General features: G+C 35.4%; 1 protein-coding gene across 3 annotated transcripts in view; it reads right to left on the bottom strand.

The window, feature by feature from the left end:
- Positions 1-17383, bottom strand: part of EML4 (EMAP like 4) — a 157632-nt gene that overhangs the window by 45774 nt on the left and 94475 nt on the right. For all 3 annotated transcript variants that reach the window (XM_061168735.1, XM_061168733.1, XM_061168734.1), the window contains 3 exons: positions 6082-6205; positions 4653-4802; positions 626-695 (listed from right to left, as the gene is read on the bottom strand). In XM_061168735.1, the coding sequence (XP_061024718.1) occupies positions 626-695; positions 4653-4802; positions 6082-6205 (344 nt within the window). The remainder of the gene's footprint in view (positions 1-625; positions 696-4652; positions 4803-6081; positions 6206-17383) is intronic.

Below are 17383 nucleotides of genomic sequence, written 5' to 3'. Positions count from 1 at the left end.
TGAGAAAATAATACTTTTTAAAAGAATCAGTGTCCAATAAATTGCTAAGCAAACAGTCCTTAAATAGAATTTACAACTGGAAGGGGTCTTAAAAGTCATCCAATATAACCCCTCCAACTCCTTTTTCTTTAAAGAAACTAAGTCAGAAAATGTCATGAGTAGTCATATGCATGCTAATCAGTCATCATTAATATTCACTGTTGATCCTTACAAATAAGGGATTTGTTATGTAAGCCAATTTAACAGTACTGAATAATAACTGAAAAATTTTAAGTGTTTTCATTTCTAGTCATATATAAAATCAAGGGATTCATCAATTTAGGGAAACATTCTATGTTTAAAAAAATTTTTTTAACAAGCTTATCAGTTCTCCCATTTTTACAAGTAAATAGTTTCCTTAGGGAGAACACTTACTTTTTTTTGAAAAAAAATTTTTACTTTGACTCTCTTTTGTTTTTTTGGAATGTTATTACATCCTAATATTTTTTTCCCTGCTTACACTAGAAATCCCTTAATAGTTAAATTTTAAGAGAATAAAATAAATGAGTTATGGTTAAAATTACAATCAATTCCATTCTAATATCAATATCACTAGGTACAGAATGCATAAAACTGTGCCACTCACCCTTCCATCCTTATCCACTCCAGCTATCTGTCCAGTTGCAATCCTAATTTTGTCAGGATGTATAGCAAGGCTAAAAAGCAGTATTAACAACAATTTTAAATACAGGAAAGACATAAAACAGCAGAAATATGCCTAAGTATCAACATTTTTCAAACAAATAGTTTTTAATCATTAAAAAAATCTCAACGTGACCCATTTATTTTCTTTAGCAAATCAAATAAACATCAATTACCTAAAGGATTTCTTTTCTAAGTTTTCAGCTGTACTACTTCCTTCTTTGTTAAACTGAACAAATTATCAGAACACTAAATCTGAAGAAAATATTTACTCATAATTGTGGCATGATAAATTAAACTGTTCTCATTTGTTCAAGTTCCTTTCTAGTCCTGCACCTAGGAATAAATATTCACATGGTTTTATTACAGTGAAGATGCAATATTGCATTGTGTAATTTTACTTTATTAAAACATAAGCATGGGCTTCCCTGGTGGCGCAGTGGTTAAGAATCTGCCTGCCAATGCAGGGGACACGGATTCAAGCCCTGGTCCAGGAAGATCCCACATGCCACGGAGCAACTAAGCCCATGCGCCACAACTACTGAGCCTGCGCTCTACAGCCCGTGAGCCACAACTACTGAGTGCGTGTGCCATAACTACTGAAGCCCGTGTGCCTAGAGCCTGTGCTCCCAACAAGAGAAGCCACCACAGTGAGAAGCCTGCACACCACAACAAAGAGTAGCCCCTGCTTGTTGCAACCAGAGAGAAGCCCGCGTGCAGCAACGAAGACCCAAAAGCAGCCAAAAATAAGAAATAAAATTTTAAAAATTAATTAATTAAAAAACAGAAACAAAAAAAGCATAAGTACTTTCCCAGCTGCCACATAATCCTCATGCATATTATTGATTTAATACCTCTTTCGTCATTTCTATTTTTCTACAAAGGACACGGCAGTCAACATCTTCACACACAGTGCCTCCAACCTTTTAATTAGTTAACACTAAACTCTTCTAAGTTAAACTTTGGGCCAGAAACTTTTAAGTACAAATTAAAAATACTGCAAAATATATGCCCACATTTCTCATGCTAAACATATGAGTGATGAGCAAGATTTTTAAAAGGATGTCTTCACATCCATATCTAGAATTCTTCTACATCTTGCAACCAAGGGGTAAGCGCAACTGAGAGTATAACTTTTTTGTTCTTGGTATGTATTGCTCATTACTTTCCGGAAGAGTAGTATCAATTTAAATTGCCATAAATAAAAATGTTTTAAAAGTGTCACTAAAACTTCCCCATATTAAGAATATACCTTTTAAAATGCCTTGATAATTTCATTGGTATAAATGGTATCAATTTTTTTTTTTGGGGGGGGCCACTCTGGGTCTTTCTTGGTGCACGTGGGCTTTCTCTAGTTGTGGTGAGCGGGGGCTACTCTTTGTTGCAGCATGTAGGCTTTTCTTGTGGTGGCTTCTCTTGTTGCAGAGCACGGGTTTCAGTAGTTGCAGCACATGGGCTCAGTAGTTGCGGCACGTGGGTCCTAGAGCATGCGGGCTTCAGTAGTTGTGGCACGCAGGCTCAGTAGTTGTGGCTCGCGGGCTCTAGAGCTCAGGCTCAGTAGTTGTGGCGCACGGGCTTAGTTGCTCCGCAGCATGTGGGATCTTCCTGGACCAGAGATCGAACCTGTGTCCCTGCATTGGCAGGCGAATTCTTAACCACTGCACCACCAGGGAAGTCCAATGGTATCACTTTATTTTCTTTTATTACTAAGGAGGCTAGAGTTTATCAATGTTTCTTTAATTCTGTTTTCTCTTACTTAAACAATTCACATCCTTTATTGTGGTCAATTATATTAAAAGTAATTAAAACCATAACATTAACATTTTGCCATATTAAAATCCAAAAAAGAGGGGATATATGTATACGTATAGCTGATTCACTTTGCTGTACAGTAGAAACTAACACAACATTGGAAAGCGACTATACTCCAATAAAAAAATAATAAAAAATAAATAAAGTTGTGGAAAGAATTTAAATACAAAAAAACCCAATCTTTTAAAACACATTTTAAAAAGTGAAATTGCTGGATTAGGTAATATATATGCATGGCTCAAATATCAAAAGCTATAAAAACACATATTGAAATTCTGCTAAAATCTCATCTACCTCGCTATTATCCCTACTCCTTGCAACCCCAGGTAATCACTGTAATCAGTTTCTTTTTATTAATAATTCTGGAAAAATTTTACATATGTGGAAGCCAACATAAATATTTATCTTCCACCTCCTTTTTACACAAATGGTAGAACACTACACACACATTTTCTCGTTATTTAAATTTTATACTTAGGAGTATGTCTTAGGGATCTTTCCATATTAATACACAAAGACCTTCCTCATTCTTTTTTAAAAAAATTTTATTGAAGTATAGTTGATTTGCAATGTTGTGTTAATTTCTGCTGCAGAGCAAAGTGATTCAGTTATACATACATATATTCTTTTTCATATTCATTTCCATTATAGTTTATCACAGGATATTTTTTTATTTTTAAATTTTTAAAATTTTTAAAAATTTTTTATGAGGTGCGTTTTAAATTTATTTATTTATTTATTTATGGCTGTGTTGGTTCTTCGTTTCTGTGTGAGGGCTTTCTCTAGTTGTGGCAAGTGGGGGCCACTCTTCATCGCGGTGCGCGGGCCTCTCACTATCGCGGCCTCCTCCCTTTTTGCGGAGCACAAGCTCCAGACGCGCAGGCTCAGTAATTGTGGCTCACGGGCCCAGCTGCTCCGCGGCATGTGGGATCTTCCCAGACCAGGGCTCGAACCCGTGTCCCCTGCATTGGCAGGCAGATTCTCAACCACTGCGCCATCAGGGAAGCTCCCTATCACAGGATATTGAATAATTCCCTGTGCTATACAATAGGACCTTGTTGTTTATCCATCCTCTATATAATAGCTTGAGTCTGCTAATCCCAAACTCCCAATCCTTTCCTCCCCAACCTCATCTTCCCCTTGGCAACCCCAAGTCTGTTCTCTATGTCTGTGAGTCTGTTTCTGTTTTGTAGATATGTTCATTTGTGTTGTATTTTAGATTCCACATGTAAGTGATATCATATGGTATTTGTCTTTCTCTTTCTGACTTACTTCACTCAGTAAGATAATCTCTAAGTCCATCCAACCGTATTCTTTCTTTATAGCTGCATGGTAACCTATAGGTACACCACAATGTTACTAGTCCCCAGCTAAAAGATATTTAGGCTGTTTCCAATCTTTTCTATCACAAATGATGTTGTAATAAATAAGTAAATCTGTACACATATTATTCTTCTAGTGAAAAAGGCAATATTTTAATCATCTCTAAAAGTTTAACAATCTATATAATATTTTAATAGTCTAATATATATTAGCATAATTTTTTTCTAGATAAAGATATAGTTGCCAGAATAGTACAGACATAGAAGATTTTAAATGTTGGAAAGTAATGAATTTAAGCAATAGATAATTAAAGTTAACTAAGAAGTAGTAAAATTAATTGAGTACTTTAAAAACATGCCAAGCATATAAAAGGAGTTCTCACTTTTTTACAGTTTGACACCCTATGGGATACTTTAATCCTTATTCAGCCATGATTCCCTGTCCCCCCCAAAAGCATCAAGTTCAAAATTTACCTACATAAAATAAATCCTCAAGAAATATTCAGTAACCAATAATCACTCTCAGAAGTATGTAAAAGTCTAGAATGCCCCACATATATTTGATGTTATAGGCCAGAAGAAAAAGACCATAAAAGATGTGGGAAAGAAGAAGAGGTCCCAATTGAGATTTATAGATGATACGTTTTATTGCAGTGGATATCACACCAACCATTTTGGAGGCCTGTAAGTCTTCTTTTTCTTTCTGAAATTATCTACAGAATGCCCATAATATCCTTAAGTTCTGAGTTTTCCATAGGAAATCATTTCCAATAAAAATCCAGATTTAAAAAATAAGAGCATGAAATTAAAAAATGAACAAATGTAAACAATACCAACCATTTCACACAGTCTGTATGACCCAGGTAGTGTCGTTGAGTTCTCTCCTCATAATTAAATAGTACTACTACTGATGCTATGAAATAAACGATTTCCCCGGTAGGAAGAAGGTAAACATTAGCTCGACAGTCCTTTCCTCGATAACCATATCTTAAAAGAGTCAAGGTTTTTAATAAACATAATTTTCAAAGTTTAAATAAACAATTTTTTCATGGATACTTAAGGGAATCAGGAAGGTATAAGAAAAGAGGACTGGAATGGAACTAGAAAACTCATGTCCTGCCATTAGCCCTTGTGGAACCCCAAGAACTTTTATTATGCTTAAATCTTAGTTTCCTCATTCAACAAACAAATACATATTGTGCTCCTAATATGTGTCAGGCACAGAGTTGAACACACACATCTGAACAAAACAAATGTGGGCCTATGTCTCTAGAGGTTATGCTTTGCAAGGTGACAAAAATTAACACCAAATATATCATTAGAAATTGTGGAAAGAAAAATAACAGGATGCTAGGAGAAAGCATAAAAGGAGTATCTAATTTAAATGGAGAGAGAAAAAGAGAGCGATCAAAAGAAGGGCTATCTGAAAAAGTGACACTTATGCTTGACCTAAATGATGAATAAGAGATAGCCAGGCACAGTCTGGTATAGGCAGAGTGTCCACTAAGAAGCTGTACAGAATAACAGGATTGGTGAGTTTTCTCAAGCTAATTTCTGCCAAAAGGAGGAACTGATTCAAGATGCCGGGGAGGAGGATGTAGGAGAATGAAGGCAGAAAGCAGAGTTCAAATTATTAGCTCCTTCTGCTTCACTGAGAGTTTCTTAGAGGGTCTAAGAGAAATGAGACTTTCTAAGTGAAATAAGGAGCACTTTGTTTTATATACTCATTTTTTAAAAAAGTCTGGTGGTGAAGAAGTTCATTCTCAAATTAGAATCCACCTTGCTAATGTGAGCTCTTAATAAAATAATTCACATTATTTCACAGCTTACAAAATGCTTAACTGATGTTTTCTTACTTAATTCTTACAATGGACCTGTGAGATAGGGATTATTAACATCTTTTTATAAGTGAAGGAAGTAAGGTTCATTAGGGATAAGTGGCAGAGCCAAGACTCAAACACTAGCCTTCCAATTCTAATCTGACGTCTCTTCTACCACACCACAAGCACCTGCCTCGATGTTCGTAGGATACTGTTTACCCTATCTGAAAATATTAATTTTGGTGGTTTTAAATTGCTAATAGCAAAATACATGTAATATGTGAAAGGATTAGAGATGACATCTCCTTACTTTCTCAAGTGGTTGCTATGTTTATTACATTTACTTTTTTTGGCATAAAGACAATTTTGATAGAGGTCAAGTAAACTAATTTTTCTTAAACTAAAGACAAAGCAAACAAATTTGCTGTCACAATAGAAAAGGATACACCCACTCCAGTTTGAGCTTCTCAGGAGGCAGCTCTGTTCTGATGTCATCATAGTTGTCAACATCAGAAGGAATGAACATTGTAATTGGTCGACCTCGCATAAACATTTTGACATATTCTCCTTCTGTTAAGACACAAGAAAAAAATTAAGACAGATGTATTTGCTGAATATTCATAGAAAAGTGTATTATTAATGTGATACAACAAAAACAGATAAAAAATAGCTACTTCAGAGTTCTAGTCTCATTATACATGATTGCTCTTGTATAAAGACCTAGTCCAAAACATTGTAGGAAAAAAACCATTGGTCATTTCCTTAAGTAAGAATAACTATTTTCATAATTAAAATATAATTTATCTATAAGTTGACACATTGCAACAAGACGGCCAGGAAAGTTGAGGTACAAAAATGAAAAGAAAATAATTTTGTGATGGCAGTTTCTCTGACAATTGAAAAAAGATTATCAGAGTAGACAACAACCATGTCCACCACACTACCTGATCAACCTACTGACGTTTAATGGCATACAAAACATGGCCTCAGAATATACCACGAGGAGTGAAGTCAGACACCCTCATAAGTCAGGACAGGGAGAGAGACTAAGCACTCTGCTACACAGGGCAGTGACCAGAGCTGGATGGAAAGAGGACCAAGGTCCCCTACTTCACAATCATGCCTACAATCAGCCTTGAGTCTAAGCAATTAAATTATAATACACTAGCATTTTAAAGACAGTGCAAGGAAACAGTTTTCTAGTTAGCAGCAAAAACATCTTTTGTTTATATAAACCAATAGCTGTTTGTAAGATGTGCAACAGTCTAAAACTAAAAATGTTAAAAAGACAACTCCAGAATCAAATCAATATTTATTGTACACCTTTTACAAATGAAAACAATACTTAAGTGAACAAACGAGACTGTGTGTGAGACTGTGTTGGGACCCCTGGCCCCAGCATCCCAACCTACATACAGACAGGTTTAATAAATATTGATGGTGGTCGTGAAATGTTTACAAAAGAACCTAAGCGGGAAGGAGAAAATAAGGGACTGAGTACAAAAGCATAGGCAATGTCTAGAACTTGCTAACTTGTCTGTTATATGAAAATCATGTTAAAAACAGACTGAAAATGTGATCATCAACCAGAGGCTGATACAATCTTAGGACCTCTAATAATGACCTAAGCTACTAAGGAGAAGAGTAGATAATCCAATAGCTTATGTAATGCAAACCATGGAAGAAGGAAAGAAATTATTTGCTGAATGTCTGTAAATATTTCTTCAGAGTCAGATTTTAAAACTGTGCTTGTTATGGGTTAGAAGTTCAAGTTATTTTTATTATTATTACTCATAGTGTGTTCGGCCTCAGGGTTTGATCTAAGAACAGGCTAAGACCTCCCACGCCATAGTTTTAATACCACATGATGTATGTCTCTATTACTTCTGAATCTAAGAGTGGGCTCTGCTTCCTGATGAGTTGTAGCCTAGCTGGACTTTGATGATAACTAAATGATTTAGTTATCAGCTCTAACTATTTCCCTTCAGCAATCATCTTTATCTGTATCTCCTTGTCATTTTTTGTATAGTTCACTTTCTTATAGGTGTCAATTTGTTACATACTTTTCCCTCTAGTTGTTTTTTTTTTTAAAGAATATGAATTCTTAAAGGGAAATATCCTGTCCTTTGGAATTTCTTCCAAGATCACTGATCAGAGGTGTATAGCATAAATGCTTTCTGAATGGAAAAAATAAAATATTTAATAGATGCTTCTATTGCCGGTTAGAAGAGATTATATGTCCAGCAAAGGGAATGGGTTAGGGATAGCATCAAAGAAAAAAAAAGCCCTCTCCTTTGCTAATAGAGACAGCTCAGAATACTGCATTGATTCCTTTAGCAACTGTCAAGCAGCACAAGCAACTAACTATAAGCAAAGGAACTATGTATCTAGCGCCTGTGAACTTTTCTAATATAAAAATGGCAGTGCATGTTAGAATGAAAATGCTTTTCCTGCCGATAAAGTGGCAGTATGCATGCTGGACGCACAGAATATAATCTAGACACTGGGAACAATACCTGAGACTGAGAGGGAGGCAACACATTACAGTGGAAAGAGCAGGAGCTTTGGAGAAAAAGACTGATTGGGATCTGAATCCCAGCTTTACCCCTTCCTAGCTATGTGACTTTGGCTTCATTTTCCTAATAAATAAAATGATAATACTACTTACCATTCAGAATTATGACTGAGTAAATATCACACTGTAAAGTGTAAGGTCTTTGACAAATATTTATTCCCTTCCCTTTGTGAAGGATTTATGACCATTCTAAACACTGTCTAGGAATTGCTTGTAATACATGATTTAACACACTGTAATCTCTCTTCATAAGCTTTAAAGTGACTGTCCACAGAACAGCAAGTGCAGCAAATAAGTTAGAATTCTGAGGGTTCTATCAGGTACACTATAATACATGGGTCACAAGTTCAAATATCTACAGGCCCAGGCAGGAAATGCAAAATGAGAGCAGTGGGAGAATACAGGACGACCGGTTGGGGTTCGGGCACTGGCATACACCAGGCCCCATCTCAGGAAGGCAGCAGTTAATCATCCTCAGGAAAGACGTGAGCCCAGTGCTGCTAGATCTTCTCATTTTTCAAGAGAAACAGAAAATCTATAATTTATTGTGAAATCTCCCAATTTTTAAACGTTTACTCCTTTGCCAAAAAGGGAGAATACCATGTGAAAACACACCTTTGGCCTGCATGTAGCTCACTAGTTTGCAACCTAAGAAGAGCCTTTACCTTGGGAATTAGGTAAAATATATAGATGAAGAAGAACCTCTTTCCTCCCCAACCACTGTTGAGTCAAATTCTCACTGCAAACCTTTTCTTGAGGCTGTCAGGCTTATTGATCTTATAGTCGAACGACTTAACAATTTGTTTTACCCAAATGCTACTTTCTGGCTGTCCTCACTGTATACCAGCATGAAAGTCAAGGGGAAGAGACGGGCCATGGGACTGGTCAAAGAAGAGTATGAGATCAGTAACATTAATTAATACATTAATAAAGGCTGGTGGTCCAGAAAAGGAATGTGAGAAAGAAATGATTAAATTATCTCATAATAATTAGTAAACACACTATAGGGTTATCTGTATTCAATAGTGAAGCTGCTGCTTCCTGAAATGGAATTAATCTCAACATTTTATCCCCTATTTTGACATTGTGAAAATTCCTGGGACTGAGAGGGAGGCTATACAGTATAGTGGAGAGAACACAAGCTTTGTGATAAACGCAGACCTTGTTTGAATCTCAGCTCTACCACTTACTAGCTTATGCTCAAATAAAATATTCTTCATTGAATCTGATCAATGCTTAATTATAAAAGAAGAAATTCAGGGAATTCCCTGGCAGTCCAGTGGTTAGGACTTGGTGCTTTCATTGCTGGGGCCCAGGTTCAATCCCTGGTCAGGGAACTAAGATCCCACAAGCTGCGTGGTGTGGAAAGAGAGAAAGAGAGAAAGAGAGAAAGAGAGAGAGAGAGGGAGGGAGGGAGGGAGGAAGGAAGGAAGGAAGGAAGGAAGGAAGGAAAATTCTGTGGGATATTGTTGATACCATAAATACCATAAATTTTATTAGTTCATTTCTCTAGACACATATAATGCTGGAACTGGAAGAAATCTTAGAGCTCACCTAGTTCAAACGGCTACTTTTACAGAAGGGGAAACCAAGGCTCAGAGACGTCAAATGAGTTCCTAGACAGTGTTCTGTTGGGAAATATTTTCATTCTAAACTATGTTCTAGATCTGCACTATCCAAAATGATAGCCACTGGTAGAACACTTAGAAGGCAGCTAGTGTGAACTGAGACATGCTGTAAGTGTAAAATACACAACAGATTTTGAAGATTTAGTATGAAAAAAAAGTAAAACATCTCATTAATGTTTTTTATATTGATCACACATTGAAATGATATTCTGGATATACTGCATTAAATATACTAAACTTAATCTTACCTGTGTCTTTTTATTTTTAAAATGTTGCTACTAGAACATTTAAAATTATATGTGTGTTATACATTATGTTTCTATTGGACAGTACTGTTCAGACCGTGGTGATATCTTTAGGCTAGTCCACATAAGTCCAATTACCTGACAGTACAGCTTCCTTATAATCCAAATAGCATTAGCCTGAGCTCTGGATCCCAACAACAGGAAATCAGAGAGTACAACAGAAGAGGAAGATGTTTCTGCTCTATCATCTTTTGGAAGAGTGAATGCTAGGCAAAAATTTGAAATACTGTATTTCCATGTCCTTCTCGCACACCTCTTAGTCCTTCCCCTTCAGTCTCCTCATGTGCTTCTACTTTAGCACCTCCCCTGGGCTGTCCTATCCTCCAAAGTGCTTCAAATTGCAAAATGATCATTATATTCCCTAATCCAAACTTTTTGGCATAGTTATTCTCAGGTGTTCTGAGAAAAGCAGTATTGCTGAAATAATTCATACTGATATAAATAACTGGTTATTAACATTATATGTTTAAAAGATGCTTATCAAAATTTATTAATCTTTCACAGATTATAACAAAGCAAAAGGAAAAATTCAAGGAGAGTGTAGAAGAAAATTAGTACTGGGCACACTCTGCTCCAAGATTGGTTCCTCCTGTGCTTTTTTTTTCTTTTAAGTAGCTTGCTCTATTTCTGCACCTAGAGATTTTTTAAAAAGCCTTTCAAAGGCAACAGCAGAGCTTCAAGGGTCTGGACTATGACTTGTACTTGTTTATGTAACGGGTACCGCTTGTAGAAAGCCTTCTGAACTTCTAGAATGCTTACAATTTAAAGCATCTTTCTCCGAAAGTTTTCACTTTAGGAATTCATTTTTATATTTTACCATCTTTTAGAACTAAAGAGCTCCTCCCACAACTGAATTTGAATTTTATATTTAACTAAAATGTAGCTAGCTGTGAGATTCTACCTAATTCCAGCAAACAAACAGAAAATTTAAGAATCTTTACTTAATTTGAGCTTTTTCTCTGACACTACCAGTTCCATTCCCCAAAACCACAGAGCTACAGAACAGGCTGGTAAACAAGATGCTAGAAATACTGCTCACAATTTTATGGTAGAAAGTGACAAAGACCATTTAAGGAAAGTTAAAATCTTTTCTTAAAACTCATTTATTTTTAAACAAAATATTTCAAGTCCCAGTTAATGATCCAGTTACACTCGAGTAATAATTTTTAAAAATTCCAATGAAACAATGTAATCTGTAAGGGTCTTTGGTTTTTGAACAAGGAAATTGATTTGTGCTATAATAAAGTCTCAATTTCACCCGTTTTCAAAGGTCTAGCTGTAAAAATAGATCATAAATGTAGACTCCAAAATAAAAAGGGGAGTCATGAATTTAGAAGGATATATAATCTAATCTTATTGTGCTCATTTTAAAAATTCCTAATTGTGCTTGCCAAATATTATGTAGTTAGTTTTACTGGCTGGGACAAGAACACAGGTCTGAAAAATCTGACCAAATACTCAAATGCTACCTTAATTTTCGTTGTTCTATAGGTAGAGTTCTACTAGCTGGTAAATTTTATTGAATTCTTAATTACATGGGGGTGGGGTGAGGTTACACAATGAAGATGTAAAAGATGTTAACCTAGCCTCTTAGGAGCTTACAAAACAGACATAACCAAGTCTTATGTATCTGCTGGTCAACACTTATCTAATTACAGCAACAAGCCAATTTGCAGTTAATTACTTTCTTGAATCTAAACCTCCTTTAATCAGATTTTTCTTTGCTGTTTTGGTTTTTGGTTTTTTTTTACAACTGTGATTGCCATAAAATTACTTGAAAATATCAGACATGGGAGTTTGCGTAAGCATTTTAATTATTTGTACTGTGTGAAAAAGGCTTTCTTTGGTAAAAGATGGGAAATACGTCTATTCCAACAATATAAGGCACATAAAACTTCTGAAAGATTTGTTATACTGCTGAAAACATTTCTGAACTAAGCAAAACATGGTTGTACTTTACAGAGTCCCTCAAATCACTCATTTATATCCCCAGGAAAAGTTATCTTAAACACTAAATGAAAAAAATTCTTCATTTTATCTGAATACACCAAGTTGGATTTAATTTTTTTAAAATAAGAAATTAAAAAAAGAAACTTCAGATATCGAAATATTTATCCCTCTAAGTCTTTCTCAATTAACTATAGCAGAAAGAAAATCAAGAGGCCCAAGGGGAACAATAAAAACCCATATATGAAATTCTAATTAAAGAGTATTGAGAGACTTCATCTTTAATGTTTTATTTCTTAAAAAAAAAAAAAAAAAAAAAGGGACTTCCCTGGCAGTCCAGTGGTTAAGACTCCATGCTCTCAGTGCAGGGAGCATGGGTTCGATCCCTGGTCGGGGAGCTAAGATCCCACATGCCGCATGGCGTGGCCAAAAAAAAAAAGTTAATTAAAAAAACCCCAAAAACCCAAAAACCTGAGTCAAATAAAGCAAAATGTAAAGATCTAATAAATCTGGGTGGTCAGTATATGGGTGCTTGAAATATTATTTGCATGTATTTTTAGAAAGATTAAAATATTTAATCTTTAAAAAGTTTAAAAAGCATTATTTAAGGAAATAATCAATAGAATATTTTTGGTGAAATTGCTCCTTGGAGAATCAACTATGAGTATAGCTCAGGAATGTGGCATGTGATTCACTATGCCTTTTCTTGCAGTTTTGTATATGTCACTGATAATTTGTACCTCTTTTCTGCTACACTAATCACAAGTTTCAGAATTCTTTTCAAAGTGCTTCAGGAAAACAGTAAACAATTGATAGAGTGGGCAACACATTGTGGAGTCTAACTGCGGTTTCTGGACAGAACGGATTTCTAACTATACGAGCTCAGTTAACTGGCATGCTTAAGGAATGGAGATTTTCTAGTTAATTGCATTTTCTAGTTTAGATTTTTTTTTAAAAAAGTTATGCCTACAGTTGTGAAAATTCAGTATGGGTGAAAAGTCTTCAACTGGAATAAAATAAATATGCACAAGACTAGGATACTCTCATGAAAAGTCATATTCTCCATGTTCAAAGGGGGCACTTGGGACTTTTTTCTCAGATGAAAATAAGGAAAGAGGATGTCAAGAACACATATTCTTAGAAGTTGGGATAATTTATACTAAAAAAATTGGACAGCCTTTAAATACATTTTAATCTATAAGACTGTCACCAACAAGATATCAGATCTCTGCTTAAAAAAATCTCCAACAGAGAAGAGGTTCCCCCTTTTTGGTCTCCTTTTAAATACAGAGAATACCTGGACAAAGCCCAGACCTAGGGATCCAAGTAATGATTATATATCCTATTTAACATATGCCAATAGGTAAATTTTAGAAGTGAGTGTATTTTTTTGGAGGTGCAATATTTGGTTTCCTGCCCTTCCTGCTTATTCACATTTAAAATAGACTTAAAGCTAGCACCCTTCTTTCTAAATTCTGGAACTGCGAAGTTTTGGATATCATCTCAGAAACAGCAAGGAAAGATTCTATCTGTAGTGCAATTAAGGGCTTTTGATTTCTTTGGTTTGTTTCAAACTGTACCCCTCAGCAGGGGACAATATACTTCCTCTCAGTAGGTAACACAATATACAGACAGTGTCAGTAGGACTGCTATCCTATATTCTTACAGGTAAATTTTAGTTATTCTTTCAGATACAATGCTCAGTGTACACAGATGTGATCAGGTTTTAGGACAGAACATGCCTGGAGCCAACAGGTCAGAAAACAATACAAGGCACTGAACAAAAGCACCTGTATTCAAATTTTTTAAAGGTAGATTAAACATGAGTTAGTGAAGGTATGGGGGCTGCCTTCCATTTTCTATTTGCTGCAAGAAAGAGCTTTCAAAAAGTTATTAAAGAGACTCTTGGCAACGTCTAGTCTAAGCCTAAGTATATGTAAGGAAACTGAGGTCCAAGGTCTCAAGAGTCATAGGGAAAAATTTATTATCAGATGAAGGATGTTTTATTTTATTTTTTTCATAATTTCCTTTGGCAAATGAAATTTTTAGTTCCTCCCCAACCAACACTCATAATTTTAGTCATTGTAGGATTCTGATTCTTTAAACTTCTGTAATTCACCCCTAACTAGGTCTCATGCTTATTATTATTCTTACGCTCTTTCCACTAAACAACTTTGCTTCCCTTTCCTAAGTGAGGTGTCCAATGACTCTTCTGTTGCTTAGAATGAATCTATATTTTATAAATGCAATGGTTAACAAATACAAAATTGTGTGCACACTATGATCAAGGACCTCCTTGCTACTCCTAACACAGCAAGAAAGCTCTTGCCTCAGGGCTTTTTTTTTTTTTTTTAACATTTTTATTGAAGTATAATTGCTTTACAATGGTGTGCTAGCTTCTGCTTTACAACAAAGTGAATCAGTTACACATATACATATGTTGCCATATCTCTTCCCTCTTGCATCTCCCTCCCTCCCACCCTCCCTATCCCACCCCTCTAGGTGGTCACAAAGCACCGAGCTGATCTCCCTGTGCTATGCGGCTGCTTCCCACTAGTTATCCTCAGGGCTTTTGTACTTCCAGTTTTCTCTGTTCATGAAATTCTTTTCTCCAGATACCCAAATTGTTCACTCACTTCATTCAGGTGGCTCAAATGTCACTTTATCACTTTATCAGAGATGTCTCCCCTAACCACTCTATATAAAATAGCAATTGTCTACTCTCCTTATTCTTTCCCAATATGTATTACCTACTCACATATTAAGCATTTACTGTCTGTTTCTTACAGGTAGAATATAAGTTCCACAGAGTTCAGACAATGTAACTGCTGTATCCCTGTTTCTGGGACAGAAACTCCTGTTTCTGGGACAGGTCCTGACAAAACACACTCAATAAATATTTGTTGAATGAATCTTTAAAATTTTAAAAATGTGTATCTGATAAAGAAACAATAAAGAAACACATCAGAACTGCAATAGTTGTTAAAATGACAAGATTATTCAGTTTTTTTTCTTTCTCCAATTTTGTAAATGAGTTTATATTGTATATTTTTAGATTATTTGAATGACTGGCTAAAACAAACTACTGAAGGATTTTAGACAGTATGTATTTCAAAATGACTTTTAAAGTATTTTTCATCTGAAGCCATTTTGGACAGATAGCTAGGCAGCTAGTAAGAATTAGTCACCTCTCAATTTTCTAAGATGTTACAGTAATAGTTCTTCTATCTAAATACACCTGTAGTTAAGCTACTACTGCACTGGTTTGGTAGTTAAGCAAGAATGAATTTAATCATAGAGCAGTGAGGCAGCTCTATAAGAGGAAGTAAAAGTGTGATTTGGTGACTCAGGAGTTCTCTTTTCCTCAATTAAGCAGATTTCTCTCCAGTAGGAACCTGAATCATTCAGGTTCTCAACATGACCAGACAATTAAAAGAGTTTAAGATGTAACAAGAGAAAAGTGATTTAGGATTACTCGAGCCTGAAAAGGACAGTTAACATGCAATAAATCTGAAGACATTCAGGTTCTGCTCTAGAAATGAGGACATGTGACACTTATTTTCCATATTTTAAAAATGTAATATACTAGATAATGATTATAAGGATGAGCTTATGAGCTGTACTCATTTTATTACAAAATTTACCTAGTACATTTCTCTTGTGATGGGAGAGGATCCAACAGAACTAGGGAGAAGAGTAATGAAAAGGGGCTTAAGTTTCAAGGATTTGAGTGTAGATAAGGATCTAATTCAGTAAGAGCCTCTTTTTATAGGACATGGTGTAACATGTCCTTCCCCCCACATCTAGCCTCGGAGATTGTCCTGTGTACATCTCATTTCACCTCCCACTGCTTTCAACCATGGTTTCCTTCCTTCTGTCTAAGTGCTGATCAGAATACGCAGATTTATGCTCTTCTACTCTGCTGTGTCTGAAGGACACAGTCATTTCAGGTAAAGTTTTCTCTGCTACCACTCACTTATATGTACCAAATATAAATCGGCTTGTTCCCGAAACAAAGCAGATGACTTACAGCAAGTCACACTTGTCACTGTCAAAAAAAAAGAGCTAAAGAATAAATCACATTTTAAAAAGACTGTCCAAAAATGACAGATTTTTTTAAAAATGACAGATATTTTAGATTAATACCTAAAGTGTAAGAAAATGTGTTGTGAAATATGTTATGCAAAATGAATACCAAACTTAAATTTATCCACAACTTACATCAAGTGAAGATCACCTATTTAATGGTCATCTTTTCATCTTAACTCCACGTATTTGAGTACAAGGTTGAGTACTGTCACACTTATATTAATAACTAAAATTTATTTGGTGCTATGTGCCAGGTACTATGTTTAAACACTTTATTATCTTTAATTTTTATAATAACCCTTTGAGGGTTTATTATTGTCTCAATTACAGATGAGAAAACAAAGACTTAAGAAGGTGAATTAACCTGCTTATGGTCACAAACTAAGTAAATGGTGAAACCAGTCTTGACTTCAGTTACACATGTTTAAACATCTACACTATGTTGTTTGTTACACACCTCTACGAGTAAATTAAGATTTATAGACAACTCAAGTGTAACTGTCCAAAACCAAACTATTCTTTTCTACACATCTACTCTTCCTCAAATGTTCCTTATTTTAGTAGATGCCTCTTACCTACTTGCAAGTTAGCCTTCATAGATTCCCTCTGTTCCTTACCTCTCATACCCTACCTGTAATCTCCTAAACCATCTAGAATCCATCTACTTCTTTCCATATGCTCTGCCTCACACGCAGGCCTGAATTATATAACAGGCTGAGGCACCAGAGTTTTCCTTCAAGATACACTCTAATGATAAATATAGCTGATTAAAATGGCAAAGGAACAGGCTCAAATTCCAAAAATAAGGCTTAATGCAAGCAACATTTGACATTTTAAAATTCCAACATCTGGAACAATCTTCTTCAGTTAACAATTCTTGTAACAGAATTTAACTGACTTTTCCAGTTTTTCATTCCATCCTTCTTCCCCACTTTAGTGATGCTTCTCTAGCAAAACCCTTCCCTTTTAAATACATTTACTTACCTGCCTATTTGAATGGTTTTGAAAATTGTCACCAACACAGAGCACTCACTTATATACTAATCATAAGTTAGATCCCTTTTCCTTCCAAAGGACATACCACAGCACGACAAAGAGAAAGGTAGCCCTTTCTCATTTACCTTCTAAGGATTTTTATAAAATGTAAGCTCTTTGGCAAAACATGTAATAATAGGAGCACCTTTTTATAGGTACAGTGTTTTCT

Source organism: Eubalaena glacialis, chromosome 14, assembly GCF_028564815.1.
Source record: "Eubalaena glacialis isolate mEubGla1 chromosome 14, mEubGla1.1.hap2.+ XY, whole genome shotgun sequence".
Lineage (NCBI taxonomy): Eukaryota > Metazoa > Chordata > Mammalia > Artiodactyla > Balaenidae > Eubalaena > Eubalaena glacialis.
Note: the sequence above shows the minus strand (reverse complement) of the source record. Positions and strands in the feature narration are given on the sequence as shown.